Raw genomic sequence first — 24,218 nt, 5'->3', positions numbered from 1 at the left:
TTGTTCTTTGAAGTAATATTTTATTTTCCAAATACTTCGTTCAGATATATATTTATAGCAACTACAGGTAATATGAAATCCAACATTGTTCCTTCAACAATTTTTCAGAGTTGTGGGGAAAATAAAATCAACTCACGCTATGGTATGCCTTTCTTCTCAATTGTACATCAAAACGAATGCCTTCTACAAATCTGCTCTTTGCAAGTGCATTTTTTAAGAGAAGACTTGAAAAAGACACTCGTTGGACGTGCAGCAATGCAATGTTGTCTACATACAAAATGACGTCACGAAGTTATGATGTTTTTATTTTTCATAAACAATGACTTGTTTCTTTACAATGTTATTTTCCTCTCATGCCTATCCCATATTGCATGCCCCTGTTCAGTTGAACATGACGCCTACTGGGACATCTAATATTCCACGGGTCATCTTTGAAATACACGTGGAGAGATACGAGACCTAACTCTTCAAGGAGCTGTGTCAAGCATTCTGGGTATTCGTACAACGCTGCCTGAAAGACGAAAAATAAACTGTCATCTTCACACACCATGTATACCAGCATAGGTTCAACATAAGACAATGCTCTAAAATTCAATAAACATTAAGTAGGACTAGGTTTTGGAGAATATATGGCGCCATCTCATCGTAGCTTCAGTGCGAGTTTAAGTGAAGTAAACGTCTCCCACTCGATGCTTTTCGATCCTTGAGCGCATGCGTGGAAGCTTACTGCGCACATTTCTGCACAGGAATCTCTGACTTAGAATCGCTAACCAGCACCGAAGGAACTATCAATTGTTATTGTTATTGATTTAGTTTATTTTACTTCGCGTTTTGTGCCTCTTGGCTAATTTGCGAAGATGGGTATGAGTGATGAAATGATGAAATTGATGAATGGACATTCACAAACAACCAAGCCCGGCCGGGATTCGAACCCGGGACCCTTGGCGTCGCAGCGCGATGTGCTAACCACTCGGCCACAGGGTCGGGCCGAAGGAACTATCAAACTAAAGTATGTGACAATCCTGTCAATCAGCGACATCTAGTTACAACTCTGAAATTATTACACATACCGAGATAAAATTTTCTATAAAGTCAGGAATCTTGGGTTCAAATCTCCCACAAGGAAATGGGTGTTGCATCTAATATCAGTTCACCATTGACTTTTTATTTGTCGCAATTATCTTAGATGTAGAAAAGCGACGTCAAATAACCGAAATAGAAATAGATAATGCTGGTGTTAATAATGTCGATTGCCGACCTCCGTGGCGGAATGGTTAGCACAGCACGCCACGACGCCAGGGGTTCCGGTTCGATTCCCGATGGAGACACATGACACAGCAGTTGTTCGGATTCACCTTTAAAACTGTAGGTCCAGTCCCGATTAGCCTTTCTGTGCATCAAGACGACTTAAAACAGCAATTTAATCAATCTAACAATAATGTTCCCCTAGTATAGACTAAGTGGTGACTCTCATAGGGGGATCAAGGGGCCATGCCCCGACAAAAAGGCAGCTGCCCCCATATCCCCTTCGGCTTTTAGAAGAATGACTAACAACCTGGAATTGCCATTCTTATTACCACATACAGTATTGTGTATCAACTTTCCAAATTAATCTTTTGGTGTCTCTACTGAATTTACTTAGTTAATATGAGAAGTACAAACAGTTGTAAGAAAAGGACTGTTCACCTGTATAGCGGCTACCGGGATATTCTCGAACCATTGCCTTCCCCTTGGGGTAACCGTTCCAAAAGTCTGAAAGCCGAAACCGATCATCTCATTGTTGTCGTGTAGCAAGAATATGGGGAAGAAATCTTCACACCTCAAGTTCCTGGTCATGTTGTAGTAGTAATGAGTTCCTGGGAATAACAAGGGAAAGTTCATCAATATTTGTTATTAGTAATGCTATTTATTATGCATGTGTGTGTGTGTGTCTTGAGCTATGCCGTCATGTTCACTCAGTGAGCGCCACAAGGTTTAAGTAAACGAAAGTTCTAGGAAAATGGACTCTCAATTGTAGAATACATATTAAATATATTTTTTGACCTTCAACAAAGATAAATATCCAATTACATAAGTTAACTTAATCATTTTATGCTTTTATAACATGCGTGTAGGTATATACGTACAAGTAGGCCATATGTTTTGTGGTATTCACATTAGTAGATGTTATTGTGCTCATGTTAATAGGTGTTGCGGTGTTCAGATTAGTAAGTGTTATTGTGCTCAGGTCATTTAGTGTTGTGGTGTTGAGATTAGTAAGTGTTATTGTGCTCAGGTTAATAAGTGTTGTGGTGTTCAGATTAGTAGGTGTTATTGTGCTCAGGTTAATAAGTGTTGTGGTGTTCAGATTATTAAGTGTTATTGTGCTCAGGTCAATAGGTGTTGTGGTGTTCAGATTAGTAAGTGTTATTGTGCTCAGGACAATAGGTGTTGTGGTGTTCAGTTTAGTAAGTGTTATTGTGCTCAGGTTAATAAGTGTTGTGGTGTTCAGATTAGTAGGTGTTATTGTGCTCAGGTTAATAAGTGTTGTGGTGTTCAGATTATTAAGTGTTATTGTGCTCAGGTTAATAAGGTTGTGGTGTTCAGATTAGTAAGTGTTATTGTGCTCAGGTTATTAAGTGTTGTGGTGTTCAGGTTTAAAACTTTATTCTGTACAGGTTTACAAGTGTTGTTGTGTTCATGTTTATACATATTTACGTTTAATTTTTTTCTGCCACTTTTGGCTAATCGCGACGATGAGGATGAGTGATTAAATAGATGAAAGAGAACTCACAAAGAACGCCGGGTCGGGATTTGAACCCGGGACCCCATGCATCGTAGCGCTCTATGCTAACCACTCCTCCCGGAGTTCGGCATAAATGTTATGGTGTTCAATTTTACAAGTGTTATGGATAACGCTCACCCATCATCGGGACGCATCCCTCTAAAGTGTAGAGAGGGTCTCCCTCGGGAGGTGCAGACAGCTTCCGGATGTTGTCCGAGGAACCTTCCTGGATGTACAAGGCTGTTCCCGTGCCTTGCACTTGAAAGTCTTCTTCCGATCTTCCTCCAGACCTGATGACACCTGTGGAAGATATAATTAAGACTTCAAACAAAACGACAGTAATTGTCTGTATTTCGACGTAATAACAAGGCTGAAAATTACACTCTTTTGATACCATTTCGTGCGTTCATGTAAATTAAATGCAACACGAGAAACGACTGTATTATGGAGGTAATATGCACCTTCTCCGTAGCGGAGCGTGTCGAGAACTACAGGGTGGGCCAAAAGTCCCTTACCACCCCTTGTAAAAATCGTTTTAGTGGAAATTGATGAATAACAACCATGTGTGACCACATTAGGCCTAGGGGGAAGTCATAAGGTGGGGGTGCCCTTGACGGCGGCCATCTTGAAAGCCGCCATCTTGGATACAAGTCCAGTTTTGTAAATGGGAAGGTAGGCATGCGATACATGATTATAGGCTAGAATTTGATAAGGAAAACAATGGTGAAGTCGTAATGTTGAAATCTTCATTTGTTAAAAAGTTACAGGCATTCAAATGTTGGAATCACACCTTCATTTTTTATTTGTTGCAGGTGCCTAAATCATGCCACTAACCACAGAGGAGAGGAAAGAGTTAATAAGGGCATGGGGTGGAAGGAGTGCAAGGGTTGTAGCAGCTGAATTTAATGAACGGCACCCAGATCGACATCCTGTGTCTCATGTGAGTGTTGCCAACCTCTTCCAGAAATTCATGGATACTGGTTCAGTAGCGGACAAACCCAGGTCTGGAAGACCCAATACTGCAACAGACGAAGGCACAACCATAGCAGTGTTGGCATCTGTTGCAACATCACCACACCGCAGTACTCGTCGCCTCTCAGCGGCATGTGGTGTCAGCCGTACATCCTTCAGACGCATCCTAAAGAAAAACAATTGGCATCCGTACAAATTGAAACTTCAACATTATTTATCAGAAGACGACCCAGATCGACGCCTGGAATTCTGTGACTGGGCAGTTGCCCAACTTGAAGCAGATCTCACATTCGCCTCAAAAATCCTATTTTCCGACGAAGCGAATTTTTATGTGCAAGGAGAGGTCAACAAACAAAACTGTCGCTATTGGTCCGCTATCAATCCTCACTGGGTTGACCCCTGTAAATTGGTAGGAGCTGGTAAAATTATGGTGTGGTGCGGCCTATGGGGTACCAAACTAATTGGTCCATTCGTCATTCCTGGTAACCTTAATGCTGATCATTATTTGGCAATGTTGCGTGATCTCATCCTGCCGTCCGTGTTGTCCGAGGATGGCACATTTCCCTTATTTTTCCAACAGGATGGTGCACCTCCCCATTATGGATTAAACGTCCGTGATTATCTGCATGAACAATTTCCTGGACGGTGGATCGGGCGTCGTGGTCCCATTGAGTGGCCGGCACGTTCACCCGATCTGACTCCATTGGATTTTTATTTGTGGGGTCATTTAAAGGCCAAGGTATACGTCGAGGAGATCAGGAATGTTGCTCACCTGGAAGAAAGGATCTTTGCAGCCTGTGCTGATATTTTACCTGACACACTTAGCAGGGTCATGGACAATTGGGGTGAACGACTACACACGTGCGTGGCGCTGGAGGGCGCTCACGTAGAGCACCATATGTAAAAGTGTGATTCCAACATTTGAATGCCTGTAACTTTTTAACAAATGAAGATTTCAACATTACGACTTCACCATTGTTTTCCTTATCAAATTCAAGCCTAAAATCATGTATCGCATGCCTACCTTCCCATTTACAAAACTGGACTTGTATCCAAGATGGCGGCTTTCAAGATGGCCGCCGTCAAGGGCACCCCCACCTTATGACTTCCCCCTAGGCCTAATGTGGTCACACACGGTTGTTATTCATCAATTTCCACTAAAACGATTTTTACAAGGGGCGGTAAGGGCCTTTTGGCCCACCCTGTATACTCTGAATCCCTGGCTAGGCATGGGTTTTTGTTTGTGTTTGTTCAGGGACGACAGCAGGTCAAAATGATCATCGACACTCCAGCATTGAAAATGGTAATTTTTTAAAAATATGTATCACTTTTCTTCCATTTGCTCTTCCCATGTTCTCTGTTTATTCTAGAGATTTGCCTTTCTTCTTAGTTTTAGAGAATCTGTTTCTTCTTACCTATTCCATAATTTTATATTTTTATCTATCTTTTTCTGTCGAGTTTTCTCCTTGGTGTTTTTTTCCTGTCTCTCACTTTCATTTCTCTCTATATTAATTCTTTCTCTTTCTCTCCCTTCTGATATTGCTTCTTTAAATTATTTTTTCTCTCTTTCACTTGTATTCCTCTTTTGTAACTCTTGTATCTCCTAATGCCTTTTGGGCTCCCCTCCGATGGCGCAATGGTAGCGTCGTCGCTTTGTAATCAAGGGGTCCTGGGTTCGATACCTGGTGGAGGCACATGTTGGTTTGGATCCCACTTTAAACTGTAGGTCCAGTCCCGATTAGTCACTGTGCATAAAGTGGGCTTAAAACATCACATGAATCAGTATTACTGTCATTTGACATTTCTTCTTTAATTTCTCTCTATCTTTCTTCATTTCTCCCTCCCCCCCCCTCTCTCTCTCTCGCTATCATTTCTTGAATTCCTGTCTCTTTTAGTTTTTACACCTCTCTGTTTTCACTATCCCTTCCTTTATTTCTCTATCTCTTTTCATATTGCCTCTGTCATTACTCTCCATCCCCTTTTCTCTCTCTCTTTCCTTTTATTAATGACTCTCTCTCTCCCTCTCTTTTTCTCTTTCATTTCTCCTTCTCTCGATATCGCTTCCTTCATAACTCTCTCAATGTCTTCTATCATTTTCATTCCCATGCAAGAAGAGCTTCGCAGATTAGCATGAGACAAGCAAACACATCAGTGGTGAATCGTGACAATTCTCTCAAACGGTTCACTTATGGACCCATATCGACTACGGCGGTACCATTACTTCTGATTCACCCTGCACACATACACACACAATATACATGAGTTGGAAATTCAATAGTGGCAACACTGCTGTATATACGCCATGAAACGGAACCGGTGCTTCTCGCTTATACCACATGTTAGATTGATACCTAAGCTACCTCTGAGTAAATGGACTGTTCCTTCCACCACTAGGCGCATGCGCAGTGACGAGAGCAATAGAGTATCGTTGGATTTGGCGGTATAAAGTTGTGTCAGATTCTTTCCGTACCTCCAGGACCGTTAATGCGCAGTATTACTGTTCATTTTTGGAACATAACCTGCTACCTGCGTTTCGAAAGAAGAGGGGCACACACTGCTAAATCCTCCCATCATTTTGCAAGACAATGCTCGGGCGCATGTAGCACACGCAACGTGTGGTTGCTTTGCTAGATCGATGGGGCTGCCAGATGCTCTACCAGCCCCTGTGACTTGGATTTGTTACCTAAGATGGAGCTTTCGAACTGTTGAAGAGATTCTTCTCCATTCAAACCATCAACAGAATAGGCACTTCTACAGAAGTACTACGGCTTGCACAACGGGTGTACACAATGCTGGTGACTACATCGAAGGACTGTAAACGTTTCACAGAGGTATCTCTTCTGCATCATTTGTAAATTAATAGTTGCCACTACTAAATAGCCAACCCACGTACATTGAAGAGTGCTTGGAAGGACTTACTCGGATCGACAGTGTACAGAGTCACCAGGTAGATTTCTTCACCAAGTCTTGTCACCTTCTGGAATATATCTTTATTGAAGTTGTACGGGTTGTCTGTTGTATCTACCTCCGCCACAGGGATCTGGAAAGAATATCAGAACATATCACTAAGATATCAGACCATCTATTTCAGATCACCCAGTCCCTATAAATACAGTAAGGCACACAAATATACAGGATTTGGCCGTACACCTCTGATAAACGTTCACAGAATATACAGTACGCCAAAGTGAAAAACTTTTGTTTGCACACGTTTCGTTTCGACGCTACGAACACCCGAACAAATGAAATGTATACCTATCCCACATTTTCACAGGCGCTCAGCATAGAATCATGTTCCGAGTGACATTATTTGTTTTTCATGACCGAGACGACATGACTTGTTTAAAGTGCAATTCGAACCACTTTGCCTCCACCGGGTTTCGAACCCGGGATTAAACTGTAGGTCCAGTCCCCATTAGCCTATCTGTGCAAAAAGTGGACTTAAAACAGCAATTCAAACAAAAACTTCAAACGTTTGAACGAGAAATGTTACCCACTTTCCGCCGAAATAAAATTAAAAAATCTGGACGGAAAATGAACTATTTCTAATAAAGAAAATACACTGAAGATGCTGACCACGGCGGTTTGTATTATATGAGGGATTGAGAGCATAACTTCACTTTTCGTGGAAATGGAGTTACAGGTATAACCTACGAGTAGAACTGTTTCAGTGCTAGAAGTAAGTATATTTTAAGTTTCAAATTCTTGCTCGTAGAGGCACCAGTGTGTTTATGCTCCAACAGTTAAACATAGTAAGTTATTTAAATGTTCCTTTTTCTGAAAACTATCTTGAATGGAGTTACGTCACTTGTGCTCATAATAAAATAATTTTAGACTCAACCTTTTTAATCCTGTGTCAAGGTTTTCTTCAGACTATGAACAGACTTTTATTACAAGAAAGTAACAGTTTAGTTACAGTTAGAATTCCTAAAAAGTAACTGTTACTTGTAACACTGAGGTAGCTTAACCTTTTTTATCTTAACTCTTTTATACCTGCTTCACTTAACTTGTCCCTCAAAGAAAGTAACCTATATTTAAGTTGGGTTTTAACCAGAGTTGTTAAAGGTCCAGGGATTTTAAATAAATTTAATTCCGGTCCAGGAGAGAAAATCAGGAAACTAAATCGGTTCTGGACCGTAAAGAACCTTTTTATCTACATTTAAATTCCGTCCATGAACCTTTTTTCGGTATGATTTTAAATTCGGTCCAGGAACATTTTTTGAATGAAACAATAAGCAACTTGGACCGAATTTAAATTGTGCGAGAAAAAACATTCCGGTCCCATTAGAACCCATTAGAATTTATGGATTCCTGAACCTTGAACAACCCTGATTTGAATTCGTACACCAAAGAATATGTGTAACTTACCCCTATCTGAACGCCACATACATAACCATTGTCGTCCAGTAGAACAGCGAACCTCGTGTCGTCCATAAAGGTTAATGGACGCCCAAGATAATCCCCGTCGTCAGGGGCGGTGAGGTAAATGGTCCATCCAGCTGCCTCTGTTGCTTCTTCTATGGTCCTGGGTATAGCGTAGAAGCCTTCTGGATCCTGTTCTGAGTAATTCGGAACGAACCTGGCTGGAAGAGAAGACAAGTGGCGCAGTCACAAAACAAAAGGCACAGAGCAGGAAGAATCTATCGGTTGGGGTGAAGATAAAGGTAACGTGTCCCCGTATGTTCGATTGATTGATTTGCTCTATTTTACTTCGCTTCTTGTGCCACTCTTGGCTAATTTGCGAAGATGAGGATGAGTGATGATATGATGAAATCAAGGTTGGTTGATTTAAATCACGCTTTAAATAAAGACTTAAATAAATAATTTATATAATTATGTACACAAGGATTTTGTACATATCGGAATCATTTTTGGTCAAAGCACATTAATCGCGTAATCATTTAATGGTGTTTATTAGGAAAACGGAAACAACATATACTGGGTGAGTCTGTTAAAAGAGGTCCTGTGGAAAATGTGCTCCTTGCATGTAGGCAACCCTGGTACACCGAAGAGAAGAGCGGGGTAGAGAACAGTCCAGGATATCGGTGCCAAGCACTTTCGACAACATGACATAGAGGGGGATTGAAAAGAAACCACTTGTTCCTCCACCGGGTATCGAACCCGGGACCCCTTGATTACAACGCTACCACTGCGCCATGGGGGAGGCCCTCCAGCACCTCCTCTAGGTAGGTTGTTGTCACACTGTACGCTATTTACAGAAGAGATGTTTAATTCATTTACGTTTATGTCAAGTTGTCTAAACTGCTTGGCACCGATATCCTGGACTGTTCTCTACCCCGCTCTTCTCTTCGGTGTACCAGGGTTGCCTACATGCAAGGAGCACATTTTCCACGGGACCTCTTTTAACAGACTCACCCAGTATATTCTGATGGGGTGAAGCTTACACGAAAAGATTGATTTGGACTAGACCTACAGTTTAAAGTGGGATCCGAACCACTATGAGCCTGCACCGGGTATCGAACCCGGAACCCCTTGATTACAGGGTGACGACGCTACCACTGCGCCATCGGACTAGCCCCTCATACGAAAATCAATGTAACCTGCAAACATACTTAAATTTCTCTTGATTTAAAATTTCAATAACTTTTAAAGGCAAAAATAGCAAACACTTTGTGGAGAAAAATATACAAAATACTAATCACGTTAAACCAGTAGTGTCATTATCATTAAACTGTAAATAAACATGGCAGCTCATACGTTGGAAACTATCATTAAAAAAATTGCCAAAATTCTGCTGCAAGGACTATAACTTAAAATATTTTGTAGAATTATAGAATACATCCAAAACGTTTTATTTTGGCTGCAATAAAATTTGCTGAAATTATCATAGTTTCATTAACACACTCTTCAAACATTCCCATAGACGTTCATACACACACAGTATCAGAAACAGAAAAATGTATATTTACATATTATTTTTTATTTACTTCAATCAAACTGTTCAAATATTTTACAGGGCCGTTTACTATAAAAAGCCTTTTTATAATAACATATATCTACGAGGGTCATTCGGAAAATAACTTTCCTTTGGGTATAAAAGAATACCAGGACATTGTGAGAGTTTTTATTGTATACAACTGAAAGAGACAACTCTAAGCTATTTTCTACATCAGCACCGTTTCTGTTGAGACACTTATCACATCGGCGAACAAGGTTTACAATACCCGGTGCATTCAGCCATGCAGTAACATAACATAATCATACAAGCAATTTTAAGCGTGTTATTTAAAGGGAAAAACAATAAAAATCAATTTCAATTTTTAAAAATCATCAAAAATGATTTTTTAAATAGAAATTATGACTTGTATCCACCCTGGATGAAACTGATGAATGGACACTCACAAACATCCATGCCCAGGCCAGGATTCGAACCCGTAACCCCTGGCTTCGTAGCGATGTGCTAACCACTCTGACACGGCTCCGTTTGTTTGAATTGTTATTTTAAGTCCACTTTATGCACATATAGGCTAATCTGGACTGGACCTACAGTTTAAAGTTGGATACGAATCACTGTGGCATGTACCTCTACCGGGCATCGAACCCGTGACCTCTTGATTACAATGCGACGATGTTAACATTACGACATCAGTGAGACCTGATGTTCCCCTATGCTAATTGCACTGTTATGAAAGCACCTAGGATAATATTGAGACCCTATATTGGTTTGTTTTGTTAGCGTGATGTGGTCAGCACCACGCTCGGGTTTTATCCTCTCCGCCAGGTTACATTTTTATTAGATAGAGATTGAGTAGACTTCAGGTTTATGCAGGGAAAAGTTCGAGAGAAGAATTCCGAACTTAGATCAGACCTTATTTCCACACGCTAGATGTCAGTCATTCGAATCAGCAAGTTCACCTTATTCTAGCACCCTTCGACAGTTGAAAGAAGATTGCAAATTTACCATTTTTCACCGCAAATTTACATTTTTTATTCTCAAAGAAGGGTGTAATTTCAGCAACTTTCTGCCATGAAATATTCATCATCTCGCCTTATCTCTTATGAATATTTGCTATGTTTCAAATGTGTTGTTCTGAAATCAATACGCAGTTAACATATTTTGTATTTTTTGCGGGGATGCTAGTATTAGTTAATGCTTATACCTTTTGTTATTAGCAGTCGTTGGGATCGATGCCCAGTGAGGCACTTTTCAGAGTCACTTATCTCAACAGCTCGAAATGAAGCTTCTCACGAAACGGAACACTTCATTTTCGTAAATATGGGTGTGTATTTTCTTTAAATCTCTGGTTACTATAGCGACGAAATAACGACTGAACCCAGAAGTACACAAGTGCACAGCTCGCAGCACAGATCGTTGTAGACTAGGTCACGTGATTTCCGCACTCTTTGTTCATTTGTTTAAAATCACGGAGGTAGAAAGCCAGCAACACAGTTTAAATATATATTATGGCCAGCAAGTTGTTGGTTAAAGTTCTTCTAATGTGGTGAAATGTATGTGTAAGAACATTTGAAAATGCTATGCGATTTCTATGGTGAAAGAGAAGTGTTTAAAACGCGGGGAAAACAACGAGTCCTCAGTTTTATCTACTGGTCGTATGTGGCGCTGCAGTCGAAGTGCAATTCGAAAGACTTTCACTTCCAGTCCACGACTTGAAGACGGAGGATGCTCGCTTCAAGTACGGTCTTGTACGTTTCGGACACTGCCTGAAAGATCTCGTTGTACAGTTGGTGTTTGTAATCCATGTGATACAAGCTGAGAGTCAGGAAGTGCCCCAGAGATAGGTCGAACTATGCAACACAGTCCGATTGACGTTGCCACATAGTGCGCGGGAACCAGCAACTTATGTCCAGCTCTCGCTTTGCTTTTCACTATGTGGTACCAGCGCAATTCTGCCCTATTTTCGTGGCCGTGCGTTTAGTGAAGTGATGGGATGTTTATTACAATTAATAATAGTTGAGATTAAAATATATACATAAACGTCGAACAGTACCAAATAACATTTGACATGATTTTTCTGGAATTTTCTTCACTTTTTTAAAATTTAAAGAGGCGGAAATCGTGAATGGTAGTCTCGCTCGCGCAAAAGGAGAAAGATGAATTAAATGTACATATCCTCAATGCTCTGTCTGAATTGTACTTATTTGAAAACCGATTTGTGCAAGTGATAGATGTTTCCGTATTTTTATTTCGTGTATGATGTGGGTTTTGATTTATTGTTTGACTGACTAAATTTGACTGTTGGGTCAGAATCGACAAGACATGACAAATAATAACAATTAACAAATAAAAAATGAAAACGAAAGCCACAAGCCACAACATAGACGCCACCATACTCTGCTAAGATCCCCCGCGGCAACAACTCATCTCCACGTATAGGGAAAAACTTATATGAACCCTATAATACGTATTTAAGAGTATTAACAGTTTAGTTCACAATGGAAAGAAAAATGCAGTGAACCGGAACGGTTCGTTGTCGATACTGGCGAGACGCAACTGGAAATTCTAGATTTTTATGAACCGGAACACGGTTCCGGTCCATTTCTTGCCCTGCTTATCCCACTTTAAATTATAGGTCCGGTTCCATTGAAGATAAAGTGGACAGAAGACAAAAAAGCTGAAATGTGGCTTTGAAAATAGCGTCATTAATTTTCTTTCGTCACCAATAGCTACATGAGCAAGGGTAATGCTAGATAAGACCCAAACATCTCCAGCCGTCTGTGCTAGTCCAGTCAGCGAACCTACCAACACACAGTGGGATAGAATCGAAAAAAGCTGGCCATTGGGGAAAAATCGAAAGTCCCAGTTTAACGTTGCCTTGTGTACCGACCGTTAGTTGGAACCCCAAAACACAAGGAAAACCGGTTGTCAAGTGTGTGATGCCACTCAGCAGTGAGTCAGGTCATTTCAAAGTTCAACGTGCAAGCGGACGCGTCTAACAAAAATACAGCGTGTATATAAAGTGCCGGAGAAATAGTGCGCTATTATCGGCATAATATATGATATTAGTATAAATTGTTTCGGATTCTTTTCTGCAAGGTATGTGTAATACGATAATTAAATCCAAGTTTATTCATAATTAACTGTAAATTAGTTATTAATAATTAAAGACACTCATGTTTTTTTCATTTTATTGAGAACATTTTTATAAACATTGAGCAAAAAGTTAACCACTCGACTTCACTCGATCGATGATTCTCACTGGAAAATGTTTGTTGAACCCTTAACTTTCGATATTTCAAAGAATTGGCTGCTACAACCTGCTACCCTAGTATTAAGACTAATTGTTTAAACAATGTGCAGTCATAAACAAAATATAAAGAGAACGTACGTGGGTGGAAAATCGGTTAGATATTAATGAATGTTGTTGAAAATGGATACTCGGAGGTTTTTGAGGTCGCTGATTACGAATCTGACAATATTTTTCCCAAAAACAAAATGGCGGATCCAATATGGCGGCCAAAAATTCACAAATGTTGATAAATATTAACGGAAATTGTTACCCGGGGGTTTTCGGGACCGCTGATTACGAATCTGACAATATTTTTCCGAAAAACAAAATGGCGGATCCAATATGGCGGCCAAAAATTCACAAATATTGATAAATATTAATTTTGATTATAATTATCTGAGGAAGCGCAAGAAGCGAGTAACAAGCTAATAAAAAAATATAGACAAGATTTCTCCAGAAAACATAGCCGAGAAGCGACAATGAGCGATTTATTTCATCGATTATTACTTAGCTCCGATCCATATGTTTCAAGTGTTCGGAAAATCCTCCCAAAAAATAAAAGATCACTGTCACTAGAAGCACATCAAATGATAATTAATGATACCGATACCGACACCGAAAGTGAAGTAGAGTCATCAGATGTTGGAGATGGCAGCAATTACGAAATTGAAAGCGATTAAATGTATTAATAATTTCTTTACTTTAAATCATTTAGTAATAAAAATTAAAAAACATTCCTTTGTAATTTTAAAATTATATATATATGTAATAAAACCTTTCGCTTAAATAAATTTTCACGGTAGAAACTGTATACTGCAATAAAAATTGTTTTTAAAAAAATATTTTTAAATTTATACACTTTTAAAACCCACGAGTAACGATTTTCGTTAATATTTGTCAATATTGATGAATTTTCGACCGCCATATTGGATCCGCCATTTTGTTTTTGGGAAAAATATTGTCAGATTCGTAATCAGCGGTCCCGAAAACTCCCGGGTAACGATTTTCGTTAATATTTATCAATATTTATGAATTTTCGGCCGCCATATTAGATCCGCCATTTTGTTTTTCGAAAAAATATTGTCAGATTCGTAATCAGCGGTCCCGAAAACCCCCGGGTAACGATTTTCATTAATATTTATCAACATTTGTGAATTTTTGGCCGCCATATTGGATCCGCCATTTTGTTTTTGGGGAAAATATTGTCAGATTCGTAATCGGCGGTCCCGAAAACCCCCGGGTAACGATTTTCGTTAATATTTATCAATATTTGTGAATTTTTGGCCGCCATATTGGATCCGCCATTTTGTTTTTGGGGAAAATATTGTCAGATTCGTAATCAGCGACCCCAAAAACCCCCGAGTAACAATTATTGTCACGATTTTTCAATTCTGTCTCGAGTTATTTGATGATGACCACCTTTTTCGAATTTTATCCCACAGTGCAACAGTGAAGAGAGTGAGAAAAAGGTTAGCGATAGGTGCTGGGTTGAGATGACGTCATCTTGACGCTTGTTGATTGGTAGCTGCGGGAGACGTGACTCGCTACCAAGCTACAAATGCAGAACAGCCATAGATGTTACTAAAAATAGTCCCAGTGAAAGATAAGTGACAACTTACCTCTTAGTCCATTCCAGTTTGGACCTGAAATGGAAATAAAAACAATAATTAATATTGTGCGAATAAGAAGCTCATAAATTTGGATAAACTTATTGTCAAGAACTTAGAGATTCTTAAACAATTAACTATCACCAAGTATTGAATTAGGAATACCATGACATGACCATCACAGGAAATTTCACCATTCCATCCATTTGCTGCTATCAGGGGTTACTGTAACCTGAGGACAACATAGAATACTAGAGAAGTCCAGAAGTGGGGGGCACGCCCCCCTCTGGAAAATAAGTGCCCACCTAAAAATTATATATTTCACACATAATTTCATTTCAGTCACGTTAATTTATGTTAATTATTATAAGTGCGTTGAAGGAACATGATAATTTCAGACTGAAACAGTGTTTTTTTTAGGGGGCATCACTATTACCGGGAAAAATGTGCCTCCTTTGCCCCATCTGCCTGGTACCTTACTTGTTCCTCCCTGGATAAAATCCTGTTGACGTACATGCACACAAACAACCTAATAATAACGTTGGGACTAGAAGTATATTTTACTTTCTCCAAACCTATGAATATTATGAATCACCATTCGACATATTTCATGTCACCTTTCACCAACACATCATTTTGGATTTGAAGCAGCAGTATGATATTGGCACTTTGTTGATGTAGTATGGTCCTTCCCAGTAGCGGCGATTAGGGGGGGGCAAGGGGGGTAGTTGCCCCCACCCCCACTGTTAGCCACTATGCAAAACCTTATCTTCAAAGGGAAATATACTGTCTTTCCCCCCCCCCCCCCCAGTTTTGGCACTTTGCCCCCTCCCCCGATTTTGGAACCCAATCGCCGCCATCTTTGGATTGAAATTAGAAAGTAGTTTGGAAATTTTAATTCTACCTTATTTCCAATAAACTAATTTCTTTTAGTAGATGTGAAAGTGACTATAACGGAAGATAAAGGCAGGCTTTTCGATTATCAATTGATTTTGTTTATTTTACTTCGCTTTTCTGCCACTTCTGGACAGTGACGCAGGGACGTTTTCCATTGGGGGGAGGGTTCAAAATTCGACCTCCAGATTATATATATATATATATATATATATATATATATATATATATATATATATATATATATAATTATATATACACACACACTACGTGTCCCAGTTAAAAGTAGCCAGGATCAAGGACATCCTTTGACATCTATGAGGCAAATGACGGCTATATTGCACCAGTAAAATTAATGGATTGATTGATTGATTGAGTTGGTGTTTTAAGTCCACTTTTAGCACAGTATGGCTAATCGGGACTGGACCTACAGTTTAAAGTGGGATCCGAACCAGTATGTGCCTCCAATCGGTTAAAATAAATGGAATAGTCAATTGTAACCTGAACCGTGGTAGGTACTCAAGGTCATCGGTACATACACTTCATCTCTTTTCATGATTCTCGGCATGTAACTGTTGATCGGAACCGGTCTACTTTTAACTGGGAAACCCTATATATATTATATGGTAGATATAGAGAGAGAGGGTGTGTGTGTGTGTATTTGGGGGGCGGGGCGTGGGCCGTTTCTGCAATCGAAGCTTTCTGTTTTCTTTTCCTACTATTTAATCCAAAACTAAATGGTTCCAGAGTATAATTTTTTGTAAGAGGTCAAACAACATAAACTTTGAGTAAATGCATGAAAGAATAAATAAGGTCTGCTTCGGCCTCTGCAGATACCAAGATTCTTTTATCTCTATTCCTATTTTTCTCATTCTTTTCACGCGTCTATATTTCTTACTGTTCTCTCTCTCCTTCCATTAACGTTTCTCTTTCTTACTGCCTCCCTATCATTTAATATTTCTTTTTTCAACATCTCTCTTTCCCCACTCTCTTCCTTCTATTTACTGTTTCTACTCTATGTGATCAAAACTATCCGGACACCAGTCAAAATGTGTGTTGCGCATAGTAGGCCACTCTGTGGTGCCATCTACAGCGAGGTGAGGCAAGCAAGGGACCACTGCAAGCAGCATAGTGCACGAGACAGCAGAATGGGTCGGTCGAAGGAACGTACAGACTTCGAACGTGGTGAAGTGATTGGGTGCCACAGGAGTAACAAGTCAGTGCGCGAGATATCCATCCTCCTAAACATCCCGAAGTCCACTGTCGCCAATGTGATAGTAAAGTGGAAACATAATGGGACGTGTACAACCGCAAGACGTTCTGGCCGAGCGCCCATGTTGACAGACAGAGACCGCCGAGTGTTGAATAGGGTAGTACGAGAGAACCGGCAATCAGCGATCGCCACCATCACACAGGAATTCCAAACCAGGGCAGGATGTAATCCTAGCAGCATGACTGTGCGACGTGAGGTACGACGACGCGTTACCATGGACGAGCGGCTGACCATAAGCCCCACATCACCCAACGAAACGCGAAGTGTCAGCTCGCATGGTGTAAGGAGAGGCGCAACTGGTCACTAGAACAGTGGAAATCCGTCATGTGGAGTGACGACTCACGTTATACCATGTGGCGATCCGATGGTCGTGTATGGGTGTGGCGAATGCCTCATGAACAACATTTAGCATCCTGTGTTGTGCCGACAGTGAAATTCGGTAGAGGTGGGGTGACAGTGTGGGCATGTTTTTCCTGATAGGGGCTTGGTCCCCTCGTTTCTTTGCACGGTACTGTCACGGCACATCATTACGTTGACATTTTACAAACGTTCATGCTGCCTACCATCGAAGAACAGTTCGCGGATGATGATTGCGTGTTTCAACACGACGATGCGCCCGTCCACACTGCGGGCCGTGTGGGACAGTGGTTTCAAGAGAACAACGTCCCACTTACGGCCTGGCCTGCGCAAAGCTCCGATTTGAATCCCATTGAACATCTCTGGGATGTTTTGGTACGCCGACTTCCTGCCAGACCATGAGGACCAACATCCACTGCTCTTCTCATCTCGGCACTCCGCGAAGAATGGGCATCCATTCCCAAAGATACCTTTCGCCACCTGATTGCCAGTATGCCTGCGAGAGTAGAGGCTGTCATCAAGGCCAAGGGTGGCCCCACACGGTATTGATTGCCAGTGCATCCGATGGAGGATGCTTCGAACTTCACGCCCTAATTCCAGTGAGTGTCCGGATATTTTTGATCACATAGAGTATATTTCCATTTGTCTCTTCATGTCTTTTACCATTTCTCCCTTTATTTCTTTTCACGTCTCTTTCCTTCTTTCTCTCTTTTGTTGTTTCTCTATTTCCACGTATCTCTTTCTTACCTTGATTTCTCTGACTATTTTTCTCTTTCTTTTTATGCCTTCTTCTTACCCTTTCTTTACTAATTTTCGCATCTGTTTTTCTTACTCTCTCTCTTTCATTTAGTTTTCTCTCTTTCTTTCTTTGCACGCCATTCTGTCGTTCCTTCATTATTTCTCTCTTCCTTCCCATGTCTCCCTTTCATTCTGTTTCATTTTCTTTTACTGTATCTCTCGCTTTCTCTGTTTTTATCTCCATTCCTCCTTCTAGCTTTCGGTCCACCTTTCTTTCATCCTCTGCTTCTGTGATAATTTTCTGTCTTTATTTCTGTCCCTCAGCATTTCTTATCCCTTTATCTATGCGCGCGGTTCGTACTTTACCGCTATTCAGGTGGGCAAGAAGGGGACTAAGATAATTTCCCGGAGACCTAGAGCTCCTTAGCGGCAACGCACCTGTACACACCAGGAAACAAGTTCATGCCTTACCCAGGAATCGAACCTAGAACCTCTAGTACAAAGGCTTCCATAAGAGTGATGCCCTTTCTTAGTTTAAGATGCGTAGATGTTCGTAAAAATCCCTTTTATTGATACTGTTTATTGTCAAGTATACTTAGTTCCAGCACAATTGTATAACGTGTGGGAGAATAGCAATAAATATGCTCGTAGGTGCCCATGATACGTACATATTGAACTACATATTTCACCATATTTTGCTGCATAAATTACGGCTATAGAGGGATACAGCTATGCGTAAATGCCATAGACTGTGTTTTCTGACCATGACGTTTAATTTTGCGAAATGACTCGTGCTGTTGACCGATTCCAAGGTTGCTCAGGATACGTTTCGCGTTTCCTTGGACAGGTTTTCCTTATGCTGAAGGTCAAACCGTGTTGGTCACACGACCTTCAGTCTGTCTGCAACAGTCACACTCCTGCCGGTGAAGATAACCACTTTCTTTCATCGTTCCACTAAGGCTAAGCCTCGGACCGAACGTAACCAAAATTTGTTAATTTTTAATGATCTGGTGAAGGCCAGCCCCCCATGATTCCAATCCCTTAAAAATTAGCTACTCTCAACTGTTGTTACCTTCTCCTCCCCCAGTGTTGCCACTGTATTGTTTGCTACCAACTGTCTGGTAGAATTTTAATGTAGGTTCTTAGGAAAAAAAATGAATCCATGAATCTTAATAAACTTTGTATATACTGCGAAATATCGCAACCATGATTTAGTCTGTCAAAATATCTTACCCCACAGTAACTCTTACTTTTCATCACATTTAGTTGTAAGTATCATTACTATTCTACTGGCAACACTGCAGCCACGTCACTGTGTTCGGAGATGTAAAAAGCAGGGAAGGATGGACTTATACCGGGTGGTCCAAAAGTCCCGGAACGGTCACATATCGTGAGAAATACACATCGAATCGGAAAACGAAAAAATACGTGTTTAACGGTTTCGCGACAAGACGCTTATATTAAACCTCGTAAAAACGTTTAGAGTAACAGGGTCAGTTCTGAATAAAACTGGAAAGAAAAATGGGGAAATAAAGTATACAAAGACAATCCGCACACCATCCGTGAGTTAAAAGAGAATATTGTACTAGAAATCGGGAGAATTACAGTAGACGAACTTGCACGTGTAAGTGACAATTTCCTTCGGAGATGCCAGGAATGTGTTGCAGCAGAGGAACATCATTTTCAACACCTTCTGTAGTCAATACGAAAACTATAATTTTAATAGCCGACTCTAGCGACTGTCGCTGGCCCGTTCACCGGGAAAGACAAGCGCTGATGCCGGGCAGTTTGCCGCCGAAGCTCGTAGCGAATGTCAGGGAATGCTCTGTAGAAAACTTATTTTTTAAAAAAATTAACATGCACTATTATCACATGGGTATACAAACACACAACTTTTGATTATACTTACACATAAACAATGAAGCTATTATTTAATCATACACAGAATCGTTTTTGTAGACATCTACGTCTGGAGGAAGAATAAAATTCAGTGACAGAATTATCTCGCTAACGTTCACTTCCATTGAAAATATTTTCTTTTTTAGAGAAAGACAATTTTGACCGTAATATATTTTCTATATAGGATAGCAGCAACACTAATATTAAATTAATAGAGCACCAATACTTTCTTGTATAATTTTGATGTGACTTTACAGAAACAAAACAGAATCACTACATTTTGTTCCAAACCATCAATTTAATGTAAAATTAATTTGAAATCAAGATAAACCATTTCTCAGTAATAACAAATGTTTCAGAAGATATAGAAAGGGAAAATTCTTTCCCTGGTTGGTATTTCTATTCTTGTAATTTTACGTTGCACCTTCAATTATACAGGGTGGACCATTTAAGTTTGCAAAATATATCACAAAAGGAACGTTTTAGAAATAAATGCATCAAAAAAAAAATTGACTTTAAGGGGGTAAAGCAAATGTCATCATGTGTTTTACTAGAGGGGGGGGGGGGGATTTTCAAGGTCCCTTTGCTTTTAAAGGGAAACCTATTTTGTTTTCCTCATACAAAAACAAGTTTTGTACAAACCAATTTTCTATTGAGCGCGTAATTTCTCAGCTATTTTACAAGTAAAACGTGGTAACTTATATTCATACTATTTCATAAGGAACGACATTTTTATTTCCCCACAAAAGAAATAAATTAAATTTACGTTGCAAAGAGGGCTTCTCCGATAGTGTAGTGGCTTTTGCAAGTCAAAGGTCCCGGGTTCTGTCGCTGGTTGAGGCACACTGCACAGTGGATCGGATCCCACTTTAAACTCTATGTCCAGTCCCGATAAGCCTGCAAGAGCAAAACGTTCACTTAAAAAGATACTAAAAAAATCTGGGCGTAAGCAAGAGTATGAATTTCTCCCCATGTTGCAAGTGGAAGCGATTTTTTATGTCCATTATTAAGCTAGACGAGATACTTGAAAAATATGATGAGTGAGAATTTTCAGAATCCCATGGAAAAGTTTCATCAAACGGCCCTCTTTCCGTTGATATATTTTTCTATGCCATCGGAAGTTTGATATTTCCAAGAGAACAAATCAAATAATACTTCCATGAGATCAATGCATTTCTCCTTGCCTCCTACGGCCACCCTGGCAGTGTTGCCAAACCTGATGCTCATAAAGGAGCTAAATTGCACATTGAATTGAGTTTAAGCTGACTTTCAAGGAGCTAGATTTAAGTTTTCCGGCGGCATCACCTATCTCAATAATTCTTCCATGATGCTTGTATGGAATCGAAAATAAAGGATTCCCGTATAACAATATTATGTCATCTCCACGGCGCTATAAAGAAGTAGCTGGGAAGGTAAGAGGTGGTGGGGGGGGGGGGGGCAACGCAGCCAATATAACAATATCACGTCACGTGCAAAATGCATACTCATGGCAAAAGTTGGTCTATGTGGGCCGGAGCCAGTGATGGCGGGACATGAAGGCAGACGCCCCAGGTCACAGCCAAACGAGTGCACGAAATAGCCATATCTGGCCCCAAAAGAGCTAAGTTGGCAACACTGACACGGAGGGAAGAGTCTGGCGGAATGTGTTTCGCATGCTCTTAGTGGTAAATGTTTAACCCATTTTAAGAAATACGGTGGGTGCATGTACATGTGACCAATAGAACGACGGCAGTACTTGGAAAAGGACTGCACACTCAAGGTACGCCGTACATTGATTGATGACGTCATGTATCTACTTCCAGCCTTGTCAAGTCTAAGTTTCGTTGACTGTTATAACAGTCTCGCAGATTCTCACAATATGAGTAAAATGTTTATTACAATTATTAATGTATGTTAGACAATTCTATTTCTATTAAAAGTTGAAAATTTGTATAATAATTTCTTTTGTACAACGTTGATAATATTGCATATTTAATTTATTTCCGTTTTGAGACTAAAAATTTCGGTACTTGTGAAATGGTATGAATTTCTGTTACTACTTTTTACTTGTCAAATAGCTGTGAACGCTGTGCTACACGCACAATGGTTTCTACAATAGTTGATTATTTTTGTAAAGGGAAACAAAATATATTAAGTTTCCCTTTCAAAAATTTTACAATTGTGAGTCTTACAAGCATACATAATGACATTCGTTCGTTTTCCCTTTAAAATTAAATTTCACATATTTCTATCTGAAATAGTTCGTTTGTGAGATATTTCGTATTATCAACTTAAATGGTCCACCCTGTATATGATTATGGGACGATAATTAATACAAATCGATCCACTTCTTGTCAATTAGTAATGTAGATCTGGAATATCGAAAAAAATGTGTATAATATTGTTTTACCTTATCGTCGAGCAATGTCATCTATCGTGCAGAATAGAACATTTCCTTCCGTTACTTAGAAACAAATGAATATCAACCCAAACTTACCAATGGTCCACACAGGGTTCCACAGAACAGCCGTCAAAACGCAAACCAGCCGGAACATTGCACTGCTTCAATGTAAGACACGGTCTTTTCAACACAAGTAGCCAACTTATATACTGAAGATCGCCACATACGTTGCGCTATTCACGGTGAACGGATTTTCACGTAAAGAAAGCATGACAGCAAGATAACTGTTTCCGGGATGTCAAGCGAATACTTGAAAGATAACGAATAATTTCGGGTAAACAAGTTTGGCGACAGTTATGCACATCGCAAAGTCATTTTTCTTGCAAGATGACTAAGAGATTTGTTGTGCTGTCCAATAAAGATTTATTTCTCGTATAATTCCAATTCAGTTTAAAGTTGAAGTCCTGATTCGAACGCCACTTTACTTGAAAGGTCAGTTCCCTCTTTTACAGGAGTAAACCGACCGTCACGTCCGCGTGGAACCCAGTATATCCTTCCCTCAAACCTTTCCCACCAATGGAGTCCAATAGTGTGACGTCACAGCAGACGACGCGCTGAGACTGAGTCTACACAACGAGAGAACGTGTTTTCTTCGTCTCCAATTCAATGCTATTTTCCTTTGGAAGGGGTCGCTTTAATTATTGTGACAGCAGTTAAAAAATAAATTGTGATGTGCATCGTACATCAATGTAAAGAAGAGATTTCAGAGAATACGTCTATAGACAGGGTGTTCCAAAATGAATATTGGGGTTTTAATTAAGTGTATATTCTATTACATACACAATACAGAAATTAAACATACCTTAAAAAGGAGGGTAACTTAAACAGTTTTTTGACATATGTTACAAGTGTTCAATGTGGGATCCCCTTGTGACACGGCACACATCTGGTATGTAGGCAATTTCTTCCCACACTGAAGCTAGCATGTCTGGTGTAACAGACTCCACAGCTGCATCAATCCTGCGTCGCAATTCAGGGAGGTCGGCAGGTAGCGGGGGCACGTATACACTATCCTTTACATACCCCCACAAAAAGAAATCGCAGGGGGTGAGGTCGGGAGATCTTGGGGGCCACGTCATCCTCACAATGACGACCGATCCATCGTTGGGGGAAAAACAGCATTCAACCAATTACGTACTTCACGATGAAAGTGAGGGGGGGGGGGGGGCGCCGTCTTGTTTCCAGATGATGTTATTTTTTTGCTCACGATCCAGTTGAGGGTAGAACCATTGCTGGAGCATGTCCAAATAAGCAGTACCAGTGATAGTGTTTTCCACAAAGAAGAAAGGTCCATACACTTGTTCTTTGGATAGAGCACAAAAGACATTCACTTTTGCCGAACCCTCATGTGCTGCACTGTTTGATGTGGATTTTCAGACCCCCAAATACGCACATTATGTGTATTCAGTCGTCCACTAAGATGAAATGAGGCTTCATCACTAAAGATCACGTGTATGAAAATCATCTTCCATGTACAGTACATTTTCGCAGAAGTTGTCACGGGTAACATTATCTTCAGGCTTTAGGGCCTGTAACAGATGTAGATGTGCAGTCTCTTTCGTCTCCAAAGGGTCCCGGGTTCGAATCCCGGTCGGGCTTGGTTGTTTGTGAATGTCCATTCATCAATTTCATCATTTCATCACTCATCCCATCTTCGCAAATTAGCCAAGAGGCACAAAACGCGAAGTAAAATAAACTAAATCAAATCAAATCAAATCTTTCGTCTCCAAACAGTCGTGGACGGAATTGACAGTTCTCGACTCGCTCGCCTTACAGATTTCCTGTGACTCCGACCGAAACTTGCTCTGGCCTGTTCCACTTGCTCATCTGGTAGACGTGGTCTTCCGGAGCTCTTCCCTTTGCACATGCATCCCGTATTCTTAAATTGGTTGTACCATCTTCGGATGTTGTTATCCGATGGGCGATCACATTCATATTTCCACCGAAAAGCACATTGCACTCCAATTGCTGAGTTACACCTTGTGAATTCCAAGACACAGAAGGCTTTACGGTCAGGAGTCATCTCCATCTTTACTACTAGCGCCGTGCTGCGGCAGAGTTACGA

The 24,218-nt window shown here is 40.3% G+C and overlaps 1 protein-coding gene across 1 annotated transcript; it reads right to left on the bottom strand.

The window, feature by feature from the left end:
• LOC145999886 (uncharacterized) lies at nucleotides 1–22,528 on the bottom strand. Its single transcript, XM_083137157.1, has 7 exons — nucleotides 22,190–22,528; nucleotides 14,565–14,588; nucleotides 8,105–8,319; nucleotides 6,656–6,776; nucleotides 2,903–3,064; nucleotides 1,687–1,856; nucleotides 1–511 (listed from the first exon to the last, which is right to left on the bottom strand). Exons 1-7 carry the CDS (start codon nucleotides 22,245–22,247, stop codon nucleotides 341–343), a joined length of 921 nt encoding a protein of 306 aa, XP_082993283.1. The 5' UTR covers nucleotides 22,248–22,528; the 3' UTR covers nucleotides 1–340.
• Between the last annotated feature and the right edge of the window lie 1,690 nt (nucleotides 22,529–24,218).

Source organism: Lepisma saccharinum, chromosome 16 (genome assembly GCF_977018435.1).
Source record: "Lepisma saccharinum chromosome 16, izLepSacc3.1, whole genome shotgun sequence".
NCBI lineage: Eukaryota > Metazoa > Arthropoda > Insecta > Zygentoma > Lepismatidae > Lepisma > Lepisma saccharinum.
The sequence above is the reverse complement of the archived record's forward strand: the minus strand, read 5'-3'. Positions and strand labels throughout refer to the sequence as shown.

Coding starts and splice junctions, on each gene's coding strand:
- LOC145999886 (XM_083137157.1), bottom strand. CDS start 22,247: ATGTTCCGGCTGGTTTGCGTTTTGACGGCTGTTCTGTGGAACCCTGTG. Junction 1,857..2,902: donor GGGATGCGTCCCGATGATGG/GTGAGCGTTATC, acceptor TGTTATTCCCAG/GAACTCATTACTACTACAAC. Junction 512..1,686: donor TCCCGGTAGCCGCTATACAG/GTGAACAGTCCT, acceptor TTCGTCTTTCAG/GCAGCGTTGTACGAATACCC.